The sequence below is a fragment of the Cyprinus carpio genome, chromosome A16 (assembly GCF_018340385.1).
Source record: "Cyprinus carpio isolate SPL01 chromosome A16, ASM1834038v1, whole genome shotgun sequence".
Taxonomy (NCBI): domain Eukaryota; kingdom Metazoa; phylum Chordata; class Actinopteri; order Cypriniformes; family Cyprinidae; genus Cyprinus; species Cyprinus carpio.
The window spans coordinates 12,848,407-12,866,704 of NC_056587.1; the positions used below are offsets into that span (position 1 = coordinate 12,848,407).

Consider the following 18,298-nt stretch of genomic DNA (forward strand, 5'->3'; position numbering starts at 1 on the left):
ATTTTTAAACCCAAACATAATATTCATAATTTAGGTCTGTACCTCAAAATCAAATAATGCACTCTCTCACACATTTTTTCTCTGACACGCTTTGTTCTGTTGCTCATGTGGCGCTCTGTAAAGTTCGTTCATTTCTCCTAATGTTTTTTCCCACTGTGCCTCTGTGTTAAACAAGGTCAGGCCTGTATGGGGTTCACTGATCGAGGGCCACATTTGACCCTGATGTCTACAGCTCTCTGATGTAAAGAATATGAATGATACAGGTCCCGCTCTCTGGCATCAGGCCAGAGTTTGTGCGTATCATCTCTCCAGGACATCAACCTTTCCATTCGGCCGTACGGTTACAATAACATCCCGGAAAATTCAACATTTTATGCAAACGCCTTCATTTTATTACAGCAGATGTGTTACAATGGCCAGGGATAACAGTCTTTGGACAAGAATTTTATTCAAAACTGAGAACGAGTGGATGATTTATATCAATTACAATTAAGTGAATTTACTTAACTTTTTTTTTTGTAAATATTAAAAAATTAACAAATACACATAAGAAAAAAAAACAGCAAGCTTTGTTTGGTAAGAACAAATAATTTGGCATCTTTGTAAAACCCTGGCTCAATTTTCTTTAAAACCGCTGAAATTTTATTTTAAAACAAGCTGTACAAAATTAAAGCAAAATTAAATCTCATCTTCTTTCTTTTTCCTTTTTTTATCGTTTCCTGACAGATCCACTCTTCTTATCCTCCGATTGCTGCTTTTTGACATCTTTCTTTCCTTTTGCTCCCAGATTCTCATAAACATCTTCATTTTTTCTGAAAAAAGGAAAAAGAAATCAGTATAACTGATTACTCACTAACTTACAGGAACAAAAGAGTGCATGAGTTTTCAATGTTTCAAAGTTTTAATGTTTTTGTCAGCAGCTTGAGCTATCAACTGACCCAAACCACAAAAACGTGAGAGAGAGGCTTGCCAAACATTGTCCAGGAAGCCAATGATTAGTTCAAAGTGTGATTAGAGCGAGCTCAAACTGAAACAAGGCCAGATCTGTGATAAAATATCCAACTCAGTCCTTCCCTTTCTCTTTCAATGGGATATTGCACAACGGTTCTAAGGCTTCTAAAAATGGCCATGTGACTGAGAGATCTTTGAACCGCCTACTTAACTGCTCATCGGTTTGGGAAAGATAAGGAGATGTGCGAGGAATGTTTCAGATGTTTGTGGGAGTATTTGCAGATACACTACCAGCAGAAGTATACTTACTTCGAAGAGGCTTTGCGACTGGCCTTCTGGTGTTTAGGCTGAATTGAGAGGTTTCCGTATTCGGTTTCTGTTTCCTGTAACAATAAGTAAAAAAAAAAAAATTACTAAGTACAAACAGAGAGGAGACACAGGATATCAGTCTTATCTTCCCTTTTTACAGTGTTGGCTTTGATAAGATATTTCATGGGAACCGTTTGAAGGCAAATGGATATGGATATACTATCATTCAAAACTTTGGGGTCATATGCTTACCAAGGCTGCATTTATTTGACTAAAAAAATACAGTAATATCATGAAATATTATAACAATTTGTAGTAACTGCAGGCTTCAGTGTCACATGATTTCAGAAATCCTTCTAATATGTTGATTTGCTGCTCAAGGTACATTTCTTAACAATACTGAAATCAGCTGAGCTGCTTAATAGTTTTGTGGAAAAAAAAATGTATCACATTTTTCTTCCAGGATCCTTTGATTAATAGAAAGTTTAAAAGAACAGCATTTCCTAGAAATAGAAAGCTTTTGTAATATTAGAAATGTATTTACGGTCACTTTATATTTAATGCTCTGTTGCTAAAAAAAAAGTATTAATTTCTTAAAAAATCTCAAAAACCTCAAACCAAATATTGGCTTAATTTCCTTTTATTGCATTTCAAAAAACCTCTCACCATGATCCTCAGCCATTTTCTTACCATGACAGCCTTTCGTGTGAGTTTAGTCGACTCTATATACTGTAGCACAGCCAAGTAGATGAACTTGTACTGGGCTTCGGTTTGCACCATGCCAGACCGCTGTTCTCTAACCATCTGAATACACTTCTGGATGTCGATGTCACTGTCCAGACCTGACAAAAACAACATCTTTAGATTAATTTGCAAAAACTGCTACCATGTTTGATCCAGGATCTAGGCTGAAAATGTGGTTGCAACAACTAAGAATAAGCCCATTATAAGATTAGAAGACCAACTATTGATATATGTAAAAATATCTGGACCATTTGGAAGGGTAGCATTTAAGCTAAACATATTATAGGTTATAGAAAGCCTGAGGACATTCACAGGTTATAATGCTTTAATCAATCTGATTGCACTGCATTAACCTTCAGCTGCTATAGCTTTGCCATGGTAATGTTCATTAATGTTTTGAGATAAAGGTGAAAACCGAAACAGTACTGACCTCTCTAGAATGTTTTTAAGCTTAACTAAAACTATAAACTTCTCATTAAGAGCTGGAATTAATTAAAAACTATATGATTCACAGGATTCCAGAGGTTAAAAACAACCTAAACATATAAATTCTCAACTCATTCAAGATGTTCATTTAATGAGTTCATCAGTTCTTTGGGAATTGAGCCTATGATCTTTCTTGTGATGTTGCCATAGAATGGTACCATGAAGGTATTACCGGGACAATCCCTAAGGTTTTAAGTGCTTTCCTGAAGGGTACAATGGCTAATATTTTGCTTCAGCTGGGGATTGAACCAGCAACCTTCCGGATGCAGGCTGCTGACTTTTTAAAGCCTCACAGAATGTAGTTTTTCATAGTGAAAGTAAGAAAACCTCAAAAACCTCAATACAGAGTGATATAAACTCACCTTTTGCATCAATGTTATCTATAAGCATGTCGATCACCACAATGGTTCCTGTTCGTCCGATACCAGCACTGCCAAAACACATTAAGCAACAAATAACTAAAGCTATCTCTTCAAGCTTGCAGAGGTCTTGAGACACTGAATGTCCCATAGCACATGTTAATACTAAAGAGTAAACAAACTATTAAATTAAAGATTTAGAGTGGGAAGTATTGGATCATGAATAGTTCAAGCATGTACTGTGATTATGAAATGCTGAGTGGTGTGACTACTGCTTAAACCTCCCTGCCTAAGACTGTCAGCGTGTATTACATTTCTTGCCAAGACATGAAATGTACTACACTGTTCTCATTGTTAATAAGAAATTAAAATAAGAACTGTGTTAAAACATGTTTTATGATCATAACATTTTAGAACAATTTGGAGTGACCAGTTGACTACAAAAAGATTAATTATGGCTTCTCCCAAAGATGTTTTGTGAGAAACACAAAATAATTGGCATTTAAACCTGCATCAGCGATCAATGCCGTCCATAAAATGTCAAGACTATTCAGATGTATATTTTATGGACATCTGATATAGCATGAAATAGCATGTCTTATGCTCATGACGCACCCAAGTGGAGGATAAAGTTATAAGAGGCTCTTTTGTGAGTAAGTACCTGCAGTGGATGACCATGGGTCCAGCTGAAGACAGTGCGTGCTGTTTCCTGTTGACCTGCTCCAGAAAGCTAAGCACTCCACCAGGCTCTTGCGGCACGCCGTGATCAGGCCAGCTCAAATATTGGTAGTGCGTAATGGTGCGAGCTGGCTCTTTCTGGTATCAGAAAAATAAAGATTTTTGATTTAAGAATTTCTTATTTTAGTTTATATATCCTTAAGTGGTCTCACTTTTTTACTTTTGATCGAACCATAATGCAACTGTGTTTGTTAATTACAGGAAGGCCATATTTTAAAGAGACAATACTCTTTTCTTCAAACTGTTTTATCAAGGCAAAGGTATGAAATGCATTGGAAGAGAATGACATATAGGGACAGAATCTGGGAGCAGGTGCTGTATGCAGAAATGTGGTGTGTGCTTGTGTGAATGATTGCACAGAGGTATTGAAAAGACTGTTTTCTTACCCGATGTGGTGCTGTGAGCTCCATCTCTCTGACCTTGTAATCAGCAGCATCCTTCTCAGACAGTAACGTCACCACATATCTGCCAACTTCCTTTGACTCTCCTTCAGTAGTTGGCCAGTATGGCACACACTTATTCTGCAGAGGGCGAATGTAACAAAAAAAAGAACTGTATATTGTCAGACCTTGAAATGTTACATTTACAGTCAAGAGATTTTCTACTTATACTAAATAAAAAAATAGAATTCATTCTAAATTGGAAGAATGTCAACAATTACTAACCCGTCCTTTTTCAACCTCCCTTGTTGTCATGACAATTACTCGTGTCCCTTCTTGCCATACCATTTGCCAGAAATCATTTACAGTTGTTGCGAGGCAGCCTTGACAAGCAATGTAAACTTTCTGGTAATTAATATCCATTAATTTGTTCTGTGAGCACAGACATATAGAAAGAGAGAGGAGGAGAGAAAAGAGAGGGTTTAACGAAAGTATTTAAGAGATTTATGATTATGTTGTGATTTATGTTGTGGACGTACTATAACATAGTTGGCATTGATGTAATCAGAGCCGACAACATTAGGATCTGCGTTTTGCAGGACAACCCTAGTGTCATCAACTGAAAAGAGAAGAAATTAGAATATTTATTATAAAAACTGTCAAAATTGAACTTATCACTACTAAACTTAGATTTCATTTATATATTTTTCCAAGAAATATTGCAGTGTGATGAGATTCATTGCTCACAGGGAAGGATGTTCTTATATCTGTTTTTGCTTTTGTTTTCTGGTCTCATTCCTTCATCTCTGTTCTTCGTTACCTTGGTTTCCAACTTCTGTAACGCCTGAAAGCAGAAAAACAGATTTATAGATCAGAAATAGCACAGATAGAGAGTACACATGACCACATCCTGCCTTTTGAGAATAGCTCTGAACAACAGTTTGGATGTGGTCTAACCTTACTACAACCAGTGATCATCTTGGTACGACGAACACACTAATTTTAGCAACAGTAGATCAAATTCTTTTTGCCAACCTGTACCAATTGTTACAAGTACAAAAATGACAGTAAAAATGCATGAATTGTCTTTAATCAGAAGCTCATGTAAATGTAGATTATATGGGAAAAAAAAAACTGATGGCAATAAAACATATGCCTGCGACTTCATGTCTTTTATGTAAAAAAATAAATGTAAAAACACAAAATGACAACAACAAAAGAAAAATCTATATTTAATTTCTTAATTTATTAAATAAATCCAAATAATTATCTATTAAGATCTAACTGCTTTGAAATTTTTAATTTAATTTAATTTAATTTAATTTAATTTAATTTAATTTAATTTAATTTAATTTAATTTAATTTAATTTAATTTAATTTCCCATTTACATTATTTATTTATTTATTTATTTTATGTTTTTGCAATTTTGGTTTCTCCTAGGCAAGTCAATACTGTTATTGTAAATAAGATTTGTTTAGCTTGAATCAAATCACATTTAAAAAGGTGTATTTTTCAGGCTGGTCCATAGTATAAAACAGGTTATTTTAACTTAAAAGCAGGAATTCCATATTAAGATATTTAAATGTATTTTCTTTCAAGTAGCATTACTGCAATACTTTCAAAATAGTTATTTTCCAAATAAATCCCACAGTGTGTTCATAAATTATTGCTGTGCTTCTAATGCATTAAGAACTTGTGATTCATCTACAGCAGGTGGTGAATAACCTTTAAACATGCCACTCACATCAAACTCTTCCCAGAACCCAGCTTTTATCTTTTTATCGGCCCCGTCCATGTTATCTGAGGTCTGGTCGAGCTGCTTTACTCTGCTCTCAATATCAGCTGCGTTCAACCTTGTGGAGTAATAAGGCTGAGGAAAAGGGTAGACACCAAAACAAATTCAAACAGTGAGAAGAGCAAAACATCAACACAGACAGACAGAAGAGAGTAGGTGAGAGACAGACAGAAAGGGCGAAGATTAATCACAACATTAAAGGTGCTTCCCACAGTTCTTTGTGATGTGCCATTTTGTAACACTAATGAATATCTTTTTCACAGATATTTTCCAGCCAAATCACTTTACCTCAGCAGAACAGATGCTCTTAGTTTCAGCTTTCTTACAACATTTTTTAAAGGGTTTTAGATCGAAATATTTCAGATTAATTTCTCAAAATGTATAAGCTAACATGACCAAACCTAACAGTGAGTTTCCACAGTGCTGTGGTTAATACCAGTAGCTGATTAGTTGCTGGTGCTTTTGTTGAACATCTTGCTTGACATATATGTTGGTATAAAAAAAAAAAACACTCATTACAAAATTTCCTCACCTGTTTTAGGTAAACCATTGTCCCAGACAACTCCTCAATACCAGTGCGTTTGAAATGCTCCACAAGGTCTGCCAAATTGTCAAAAATGTCTTTACCACCAACTGTATAACGGTCATTCTGAAAATCAACACGCATAAAAAATGATCACGCATATACACGCATAAAGTTAATCAGTCAGTTTAATTCATACTCAAGAGTAACATGGGGTTCACTGGCACCTTAACTGGATGCAAAAATTGACCACCAAATAATTATTAAAATTATTAAAATTTAAAGACAAGAGAGCTATGTATTTTTCTGTTTAAAGAAACATTTATACTGTGCGAGAAAGCATATTTTACTTTTTGTTTTACTCATGAATGCCACTTCCTTTATGATTACTGCATTTACTTTTGAACAAGATTTTAGGTGGATGTGCCTCATTTGAAGTCAGTTCCATCACATTCACTTCAAGTTTGCTTGAAAATTTGCTAATACTGTCCTTATCAAAAATGAACACATAAATGGACATTCGGATTTTATTTTAAAAGTACAACCTGTGAGAATGCTCTTTCATTAAACTTTAAATAACATCACCAAAACGGCAACACAAAAGCTCTCTGTGTCTTTAAATCAGATTAACAGAAGCTGTCCACTGGTGAGAGCTTACATTTTCTCAGATAAAATAGGGTTAACATAGGCTGATTTAAAAGGTTTTAGGCCTTAACAGAATTGTTTGGTTCTCTGAGCTGAACAGAACACAGTTTGTTCTGTTAATCTGCTCAGAGGGCAACAACGCAACGACGGTGCTTTGTCTGCTTTGAACCTCACTAAAGCGCATACGCATACGCATATACCAGTGGAATAAATAAACAATTGACAGGCAGTGCGTTGACCTGATTTTCCCTTGGTCATATTCTTCTACCATTCATTTCAACAGCACAACAATAGTGCTTATTTAGAGCCCTGAGTGGAGCATGACCACCCCCGCTGCCATTTACTCACACACACTCATGACTCAAAGTCCAGTTGCGTTTTTCAGGTAAGCGCAAGCATGTGAATCAATGTCATAATGTGTGTACCATATGTATTTAAATGCATTACTGTTCCTAAGTATGTCAAACATGTGTATGAGTATGTATGTCAAACTGTATGAATCTGCACAAATGTCATACTATGTGAATGTGTATATATGTCAGAGTGCAAATATATTGCCAGTTAAGCAGGTTTATTTATTTATTCATGTTATTTCATCACCTTGGAATTCTATATTTCTATCTGACATTTTTGCCAGAATTGAGTTATTCACAAATTCTTATTCTGTGATTTTTAAAGTTGTGTACATTTTTAGTAAGAAAGCAAAAAGGTTCTATCTACAAAGTATATGTAATACAAAATTTTTGATACTTCATATCTCAAAACCACTCAGAATGCAGATTGAACATTTTAAAGAATTTGTGTAACCAAACAGTTGTTAGTCCCCACTGACTTCCACAGTATGGATTGTTTGGTTATCCATATATATATATATTCAAAATATCTTCTTTTGTAACAAATTTAACAAAAGGTTTGGAACAACTAGAGGGTGTGCAAATGATGACAGACTTTTCTTTTTTGGGTGAACTATCCCTTTAAATACTGTGTCATTGATCAAGTTGTTAAGATCTATACAAAAGTAAATCCATTATTCTATTCTATTCTAAATGACCAATAGTGCCCAGCATAAACCCTATTCATTTTGTGATTACTTTGTATTGATAAGGGGTAATATATATATATATATATATATATATATATATATATATATATATATATATATATATATATATATATATATATATATATATATATATATATATATATATATATATATATTGAGGACATAGAAAAATACTAGAGCTATTTATAACAAAATGCACCGAAAAAAGATAAGGATTTTTGCTGATATTGTCCAAAACCTTACTTGGAGGGGAGTGTAACTAAATACTGGACTAGAAACAAGCTTATGAAGTAGAATATCCCACATTCACATTTAATTCAGATACTTTCTATTAAAATTAATGCAAACCATTGACTCCGTTTGACGCACAATCATTCACGTATGAGCACATCCACAAGCACTTACATTGCACATGACCTTGATGTGGGAGACCCTAAACCCAGCACTGGTCATATCATCGGTGAGCACAGACAGAACAAAGTCTCCTGGTTTGGAGAGCGACTCCCTCACCAGGAACGTCCCAGGCTCACCACGCTCACGGAGCAGCTTCTCAGCACTGGGACCTGACAAGTGGCCATGGTACCACCTGAAGATACAAAAACAACAGAGGAAAAAGGAGATGTTAGATGTTCTCATAATAGAAAAAAAGTAAAAATAGTAGTAAAATGTACTTTGTTATTTATATATGAATAGTATTTCCTGCATGCATAAGCATGAATAAACTAATGACTCTGACGCAAACAAACCAGACTAAAATTACAAAACAAGAGCCAAATGCAGCTGCACCACAAACCAATGTAGCCATGAACACAAAAACAAGAGACTGAACATTGATGTCACATCTGTTTCCAGTGCGCATATGTTTATTAGCAATCCAATTTTGGATCATGGTGCAAAAGTATGGCAGTCCTCACGCTCTAGCATACTAAAATTTTAGTTAACAATTGGGCTCAGTTCTCAATTTCTACATCTTAGCTTCCTGTACTGCGGTCGGAAAATTTTCTGATGACAAGATTTCTTGACTCGAGACTTTGGTGTATTTTTAGCTTGTCCTTCCTTCTCTCTTGTCTTGAGAAAAAAAAAAAGAGAGAGGCTTGCTAAATCGCCAAATAGGGGTTCTTCCATGATTGCTCTTTGACAATTACAACCGGTGAATTATGATTTTGCTGCTTCTGAATAATAATAAATATATAAAAATATAAATAAATAATCATGTACGTTATCATTATATTCTTACATGAAAAACATTTATGATAACAAATGCAACTTTAACACTAATAAAATATAATATAATGTCAATGTCAATTTTATTTATATAGCACTATTAAACAACCAAAATTGACCAGTGTGCTGTAAAAATGAGTTAAATAGAAAAAAGCACATTACAAAACACACTAAAATAATTGCTAAAACAGTACCGTATCATTACTAAAACACAGTGCAATGCGATGCTTTATCACTTGTTATATGCCAACTCAAAAAGATAGGTTTTTATCTTGGACAAGACAAAGCAGACAAAGAAGGGGCAGATCTAATAGAAATAGGCAAGTTAAAAGACTGGGGCAGCTACCAAAAAGGTGGGGGTCACCCCGACATTTCTAATAGTGTAATTTATATTTTTAGTTGACTACATCTTGTTAATGCAAATCTTAAGTTCTCTTTCTTTACTAAACATATCGATATGACCGAAAGTTAAGCATATGTGACTGGGACACATATCAACTGGACAGCTGTCTTATTGTTAAGACACCATGTCATCATGCAATCAGACATCTTTGTGTTTCTAATCGTCAACAATCAACAATATTTTCAGCGCATCTCAATCTTTTTAGATTTTTATTCTTTTCATTCTTGCTCTTTTATGTTGTCTGGTGATCAAAGTTACAGTCTCATTAAACATGTAATATTTTATATGAATGTCAATTGTATATACATTACACTATCTGTCATTGCAAATTCTCTGTTACGCAGAAAAAAAGTAAGTAATACAGGTTTGGACCGACATTAGGGAGAGTAAATTATGACAGACTGTTTTTTCTCACGTAAACTTTCTCATTAAATATCTCTAAATTCTAGAAAATACCAGAAAGGATGTTCCAGAAAGTTCTACGGTGTTATAACCACAATGAAAAACACACTTTGGGGCAGTTGGTAACACGTAAACAAAGTAAGCCACTGTAACACTTTTATGGGACAAAAATGTAGAAAAGTGTCCCACTGAGTTTAACTGTGACATCAGTTTGCATACTTTAGGTTCTCTGTCTGTTAAACAACACCCATCAAGCAACTCATCATGAGCATGACCAAAAAAAGAGAAAGAGATCGACAGAAGTGTGGGGGACAAAGAGCTAAGAGAGACAAGGGAGAGATGAAGGAAGGCCTGAATGGGTCTGGTCACTGTTTGCAAATGTGTCAAAACTAAAGTTTCCAACCGCAGTTGAGAAGAGGAAGTCAGACACATGGCGGAGGGAGGGTGGAGTGTGTCTGCAATTCAAGGTGCATCAAAATGAAATAAAGAACTTAAAGAAAAATCAGTGACCAAGATGGTGAAGCTTTGGGATCCAAAAGGCCACACTGAAATCTGGGATTCAAAATTTTATGTACACCTGAAAATAAACAGGATTTAGGATTTTAAAACTTAACAACACACCAATTTTTTGTAACATAAAATGAATAAGAAATTTTCAAGACTGCACTATTTCTAAGTCACTAATCAAATAAGCAAATTCATGACATTGATCATGTACTCTCCTTTGCACAGAAGGATCAGATGCTTTTGCTTCTATTGAACATTGTGGACATGATCACCAGGTTTTACACAAACTTGTGGAGCTCATGCAACTTGGGTAAAAGTCACAAACCAAATATTAAGATGTACTTAAATTCAATTCAACATTTTACTCAAAATGCAGATAATAATATAATATAATATAATATAATATAATATAATATAATATAATATAATATAATATAATATAATATAAATTTGTTACTAAAAAAAAAATACATGAAAGAATGCAAAATAGACATTTGTAGCAGTCTCAGACATATGCACTTTAATTTATAATTATTGTCTTCTAAAAATAATTATATTATTTATTATTCATAATTATTACAAATTATAATGTTTAAAAATGAACTTTAACTTACAGTGTTTAATTACATTTATAACTAAATATATTAGTTTAATCAGCTTTAGTGAATCTGTGTTTAGACAGTCTTAATTTTAGTGAATTATTGTTCATTTTTCCCTGCATTACATTAACTATAAAAATAAATCTGAAATATTTCACACTTATATGAGTTAAGTTTTTTTTTCTTTTGCACCATACAGACACTGTGTGCAGACAAAGAAGGGAAACTGATAGAGAAAAAACGAAAATATGTCCGAAATATCCGTGCATAACATGCATTTTGCATTCCTTATTATTACAGCCAACAATCACAAACCTAAACACAAGTATGGTTAACTAAAGTGATGTCTATCTTACATTAGGCATGTTAAAAAGTTTATGATTAGCAATGCTGGTCCAGGATTGTGTATCTGTGATCCACATAAACAGGAGTACTCATAAAGTATAGTGTGTAAAATTCTCCAGTTGTATGGTCAAATGTAAATCGGATGTATCAGATTCTGATGTAGGAGCAGACTCATTCACATGACAAGAATGTGCATTTGGTGTAATCATAAAGCAAAGAGACCATCTTAAATGATTTATACTTCCTGATCACATGAACATATCTCTTGCTGAACGAAATGAATCTGCTGCTGTCTGGTTTTACTCTTTATTTGATAAGATTAACAGTATTTCTGGATAGAATTTTGGAGATTTGTATCGAGTTTTGGTCCTCGGTTTCTGACGTAATTGAAAGTAGAATGTGGAAGAATTCCAATGTGTGATAAAATGGCTGATCATGTGCTGCTAACAAAATGCTTTTAAAAAAAAAACAGTATACCAACAGCAGGGACGGAAAAACCTCTGAGGTGACATTTTGTGTGCACAGTTTTACTGCGGCAGCATTACAGCCAGTAACAACTTTTACCATTCATTTGCCATTAACCTTTTGGCATGGTGACCAGTATTGGGAAAGTTACTTGTGGCTAACTAACTAGGCTAAGATTCACTGTAGTTAACTTGTTTTGTTTTGTTTTGTTTGTAGCTTAGCTACACTATGAACTATTAGCTCTCTAGTTAGCCACACTAGCTAGTAGCAAAAACTAATTAAAGTACATTGAAGCTCTGTAGTTAACCACTTTTTGTTAGCTTGCTGTGTAGCTTGAGTAGCTATCTGCCACAAATAAAAGTTGACACTCTCAGTTAGCATGACAGTATATAAATAGATACATTTACATAAAATACCACTGCTAAATCTACAAAATACCTGAACACTCTCAAAAGGGGCAAGGCAACACAACTTTCTTTATCTATAGGCTATCAACAACAGTAAAATAAATGTAAATTCTTAGCCTTATGAGTCAAAAGACTTTCCATGTCCAAAATATTGTGGTTCTGTTTACATGGACAATTTGACTATTAGATTCTCTACAGCAGCAGACTAAATATAAATTTGCAAGCAAGAATTTCCAAATAATCAAATGATGCTTTGCTTATCTGCATTAAGCTTAACTTCAAACAGTGAAGTAGCATAATACAAGACCTAAAAATGCCACATTATGACTTTAACCTTTTGAGTTTGTCACTTTTTTTTTCAACTTAACACCTGACCTTCGAGCTAATATAAATAAAATAACAACATAACTTTAGAAACAACAGTAAATGGCACGATTGCAACCACAATGACTGATGTCACATATATAAATATAATCAATATCAGTAAGCAGTATAAACAAGCATGAATATAATGTGTATGTGTATTTATGTATCTGTGGGGGCCTCATTCATTGGTATATGGTGTAGCAAAAGCAAACGGAGTGGAATAGTTGAAATGGAATAGTTCCATACGCAACCTATGCAAACATCATAATCAGAATATTTGACATGACTGAGAAAGTGGATATAACTTTGCAAAGACAAGGTTAGCAAACACAGATGAAACTCATCCTAAAAACCTGTACTGTAATAATGTCACAGAAACCTGTGAAATATGGTATATAAGAGTCTCACAAACAAATTAGAATCAAATATCAATCAAACCGAAGTCAAATAAAACTGCTTGTATTAGCTATTTTGTTAATACATCTTGACATCTTCAGGATGAAGGGTCAAATATGATGGCTTACCTCTCAGTGGTGGGATCAGAACAGTTTAAAGGGTATTTGAGCTCAATAACGGTCCCATCTCTATCCTGTAGAGTTCCATGATCTCCAGTGTAGTATTCCACCAACTCGGCCAACGTCGCAAACTTCTCCCCACCGTACAGGTCGTAATAATCACCCGTGTTCTGAATCCTGATGTGTGTTATTATGTCTCCCACTCTGAGAAATAGAGGAAGAGAAGAAAAGGGGACTGATGATGCATCATGCTCAGTAAAATTGAATTATTTTGTTGATAAAACATGGCATCTCAAAATAATTAATCCAGGTCCCCAAACATAAACTGGTTTAAAGAGAACATAATGTCACAGGAAATGGAGTAATCGTAACTTCACAAAGTATGTAGAAACTCTACGGGTAGTGTGAAGTAATTACTGGACCTGAATTCTTTTTCACAAATGATGGCAGTAATATTTTCCGTCATAGATATTGATTAGCCTACACATATTCTTCCTGTTTTTTTCAGGGTTGAAAATTTGTCTTCCTGAGAATAAGTCATTATCCTCTCCAAACATAGCTGTGTTCAAGTATGCCAGCAAACTAGGTTTGGTTGCGGGGTTTGGAACCAGACTAAACAACACATCAGATATGTGGCACGGTAAAGAGGACACATAATAGTAACATATAAATGGAGGACTCGTGGGAATGCAGGCTCAAATCTGAGTCCAGCCATTCCCATTCACTTCCTCTCTCCCTTTATTTTTTTTTTTCAGCTTTATAGTATCCTATCAATTAAAAGCTTAAAAGTTTGTACATAAAATCTGAAAAATAATTTTGCACTAAATCAGAATGTTAATAACAGCTGATTTCAATTATTGTTGTTAATGTTGTAATTTATTCCTAAATAAAGGTTTACTAAATTACAAAAGAGTTAACGGAAGATGGCAACAAAACCATACAACCACAATTGATTTGCAAATATCAAAACTAAGTATGATTAGTTTCCAGGCTACACCCAGAGAATATACTATTGTTGTAGTTATGAACTCCAAGTAGACAACATATCAGAATATTTTTTGAGCTGTTGACACTGTTCTTTGACCTTTAAAAAAATGAACTGACATTACACTGGCATTTAGTAACATCAAATAGCTGTGTGACAACATCCAAGTCACCCATCGCATACAATTGTACAAATCAGCCTGTTGAGGTTTTCCATTATTAAGCAGACACTTTTTAAATTAAATAGATTGGGAAACAAACTTATTGCATGTCCGGAGCATATTTAACAGTCTATATGTAAAACAAGCAAATTAGGTTTTACAGTCTATGGAATTAATAAAAACACTTAAAGATAAATGTGTGAATTATGGCATTGTTATGTGAAGTGAACTGAACGGTTGATGACAGTTGCATGGCTGATAATGTGTAAAAGAAATAAATAGCTTGAAAACATATGTCCATTAATATTTTAAAGGTCAGAAAACCACAATTCAAACAAAGCTTCTGAAAAGAAAGAAATAGTGATGCATATTGTATAAATACAGAACACAGCTTAATGAAATAGTTATTCCCACATTGTGTGCGATGTCTGTCTAGAACAAAAATTGGTATGTAGGGAAGTATCTAAATGTTTCTTGACAAGCTCTAGAACTAAACACCGTCAGACAAATCAGAGAAACAAAGACAAAAGCTCAAACCAGTCAAATACAGAAGCATTCAGTAAATAAGAAGTTTTTTTGTTTTTTAGCCAACACAGAAAGGCTTCCTTTTACTAGAGCAGAAAGTAACAGAAAGCTATGAAGGTTATCTATCACCCAATCTGACCTCAGCTTATCCTAAGAACCAAATTTTCTTTAAATGTCATAAAAAGTGGCTAAAGATGGATAATTTTATCATATCACACAAAAAGTGCTGTACCTAACAGACAGGGAGAAATCGCCCACATTCTTCTTGCTGGGTCGGGCCAGGAAGCTGCCATGGACACCTCGGGTCTTCAAAACGGTCTCTGCGTCTATTCCAGACAGATCTCTGTGGAACCACCTGTTCAACATGTAAATGAGCCTATGTTAGAGTCAGACACTCTAAAGATGATAATGTAAAAGAGTGGTTTCACATGAATGGCACAACATACTGTTTGTGTACAACTTTACTGGACGCAAGCCAAACATTTCACAAAACGAAGTTTATTAGGTTTGAAATGATAAAAAGCAATATGTTGTTCAAAAAAGACAATTGTGCCACAATTTGTGGCAGTGTAGTGCAATATTAGTGTAACACATGCATAGTTAATATGATGAACTACACCTGTGGTTAAAACACCTGTCTGAACTTGAGGGGAACTGACTTAAAACATCCACATCTTGACACGTTTAAATTTAACTGCAAAAATGGCTCAGAAAACCTCAAAAAAAAAAAAAAAAAAACTTTACATTTTGAGAAAATCTCTAGCATTATTTGTTTGCACGTTGATCCTAATGATTTTGGAATTCGTTATGTAATGCAAATATATTAATGCATTTAAAAAAGTGTCCAAATACTTTACTTTATAAGTACAGAGAGTAAACTATGTGTGTGTGTTATGGTGAAGCACATGCAAAAACAAGTACACTCTACCAAGGCCTACCAAACCGCCAAGTGCATTTGCAGAAATGCACATACACGTGCAGCCAGACATGCATCAGCATATAAATACACCTTGCACATTGCAGTTATGCGCGCGCACACACACACACAAAAATGCCTTTTTAAAAACATATGGCAAGACTCACAGATAAGAGTCTGTGGTGCAAAACATAAGAGTAGCAAAACTGAAAAGGGGAAGATGAGGAGTTGAACAAGATTGGAACAAGAAAACAAGTGCAAAGTCTGTCTCAACTTACCGGACCATCTTCCTTTTTCAAATGTTCCTCTTCCGGTCAAAAGGAAAAAGAATTGAATGCACATTAATATTGTATTAGATATGATATAGGCATACACAATAATCCAGAGCAGTAAAGACTTCTTCTCTTCGTGTCATACGTCAGCACTCATCCTCTACTTTCCCAATTGCCTCCCTCTTTCTATAACCAGTGCAGTGACATTCCTCCACACAACCAACCACGGCTCATAATCATTTATCTAGCGACTTCATACCTGCCCGCTTCGCCTCTCCTTCTCTCTCGAAATGTAAACAGTTTTCGGTCCTTTGAAGAGCAGGTCGTCCTGACAGTGTATATAAGCCTGTCGTATGTCCCTCCCTCTCTCACTCTCTCATGTACTGTTACAAACTTCTTCCTTCCTTTTTGTGGCTTTTTCATAAAACAGTGAAAGCAAACAAGAGAGGTATAGACAGATACAGAGATGTCAGATGAATTTCCGTTAGGTTAAGTTCTTTTTGTCAACAACTAATTATCAGACATTATCAGACAAACATTCAGCTCAACCTTTGAAACTACAAGAGTCAAATAGAGGAACTACATGAAGTGCAAAAAAAACAATGACAATGAAATGCAAAAGACCTCTTATTGCTTCTTCTCTCCAATGGCTTTCTGAATTAATCTTTCTTTTGCTCCCTCTCTTTCTTCTTTTATGCCTTTTTCCTGGCAGGTTGATTTCACAAGCCGGGTGTCATTGAGGCTGACAGTTAAAGTCCATTTTGTTTAGTCGTACATTGCACTTCCTTGTTTTCAGACCTTCCCCTCTCACTAACACAAACACACAGAAATAAACACGAGGAAGCACATACCTGACGTATGTTACAGGTTGTTAATCGCATAATCTACATTATTATTTTTACTACATCAAAATGGCCTAAGGTACATATGTAAAACCTTACCTGCCATAATGCACCACAAGCCTTTATATAAAAAGGGGTTTTGGTCTTAGTGTTATTTAACTATAATAACCCTGCTACACACTAACATTTAAAAAAATTGGGGTCATGAGATTATTTATTGTTTTTTAAAGAGGTCTCTTGTGCATATTTGATTTGATGTGCATTTAATATATATATATATATACACTACCAGTCAAAAGTTTTTGAACAGTAAGAATTTTTATGTTTTTTTTAAAGAATTCTCTTCTGCTCAACAAGCTTGCATTTATTTAATCCAAAATACAGCAAAAGCAGTAATATTGTGAAATATTTTTACCATTTAAAATAACTGCTTTCTACTTGAATATGTTTTAAAATATGATTTATTCCTGTGATTTCAAAGCTGATTTTTAGCCCCATTACTCCAGTCTTTAGTGTCACCTGATCCGTCAGAAATCATTCTAATATTCTGATTTGCTGCTCAAAAAAACATTTTTTATATGGTTAAAACTTTTGGCTGACACAATTTAACATATGTTAAGCTAATACATCCATCCAGAAAAGGAAATAATTTTTGCTTTGCAAATATCTAGACCTCTAGTCTCTAGGTCACAACTATAATTTGAATACATGTAAAGTCCAGGATAGAGTCTGGGCTGAATTTGGTTGGTTGGATTATAATTTGGAGCACAGGGAGCCAGATAGCACTGCTGAACAGAAAAGCTGTTTTGAATTTTATCCTGGCAGCAACAGCAAGCCCATGAAAATATGAGTGCAAAGAGAGATTTCAACTAGCAGACTGGATCTAGAATGTTGGAGCATCTTCTAAAAAATGCTTATTATATTTCTAAAAATAATATTTCTAAAGATTAATAATCTCAATTTAATCTAAACTGACAAAGTAAGTACCATGGTAAAGCCATGGTTTATATTTTTTTTAGAAATGTACAAGTATTGTTTGAAGTCCCTTACCCACGTGACATGCTTTTGTCCTCTTCTCACACACACACAGTTATCCGATGTCCAGTTCTGCTCTTGAATGGAATGGATCAAATATTGTAAATGTGCCACGCAGATTGATTTAACAACAAGCAAAGAGAGGACTTTGACTAACTAATCTTGACTTGTGCGTCTCTTTGCAAGTCTCCTCTGCCCAAAGCTTTTGCTCTGATAAGTTGTCTGCCTCCACCCTGCCATTTTCGTTAATTGACAATTTCCCCATCCTGCTTTTTGTCATTTATTAACTCACTCTTTATCTCTCTCTGCACCATCCTCTGATGTTCTCCACACCAA

The 18,298-nt window shown here is 34.6% G+C and overlaps 1 protein-coding gene across 4 annotated transcripts; it reads right to left on the minus strand.

The window, feature by feature from the left end:
* Positions 1 to 369: 369 nt before the first annotated feature.
* Positions 370 to 18,134, minus strand: ptpn6 (protein tyrosine phosphatase non-receptor type 6). Of its 4 annotated transcripts, XM_019118161.2 has the most exons (17): positions 16,710 to 16,889; positions 16,345 to 16,499; positions 16,092 to 16,120; positions 15,130 to 15,252; positions 13,237 to 13,431; positions 8,400 to 8,580; positions 6,296 to 6,412; positions 5,713 to 5,838; positions 4,715 to 4,811; positions 4,507 to 4,586; positions 4,253 to 4,399; positions 3,974 to 4,108; positions 3,511 to 3,665; positions 2,853 to 2,920; positions 1,951 to 2,102; positions 1,261 to 1,334; positions 370 to 812 (listed from the first exon to the last, which is right to left on the minus strand). In XM_019118161.2, the coding sequence occupies exons 3-17, from the start codon at positions 16,097 to 16,099 to the stop codon at positions 710 to 712; spliced, it is 1,761 nt and encodes a 586-aa protein (XP_018973706.1). In that variant the 5' UTR covers positions 16,100 to 16,120; positions 16,345 to 16,499; positions 16,710 to 16,889; the 3' UTR covers positions 370 to 709. The 4 variants fall into 4 exon arrangements, with proteins under 4 accessions (XP_018973706.1, XP_042628695.1, XP_018973708.1 ...); XM_042772761.1 differs by lacking the exons at positions 16,345 to 16,499; positions 16,710 to 16,889 and adding an exon at positions 17,978 to 18,134; XM_019118163.2 differs by lacking the exon at positions 16,345 to 16,499 and having other exon boundaries at positions 16,710 to 16,866.
* Between the last annotated feature and the right edge of the window lie 164 nt (positions 18,135 to 18,298).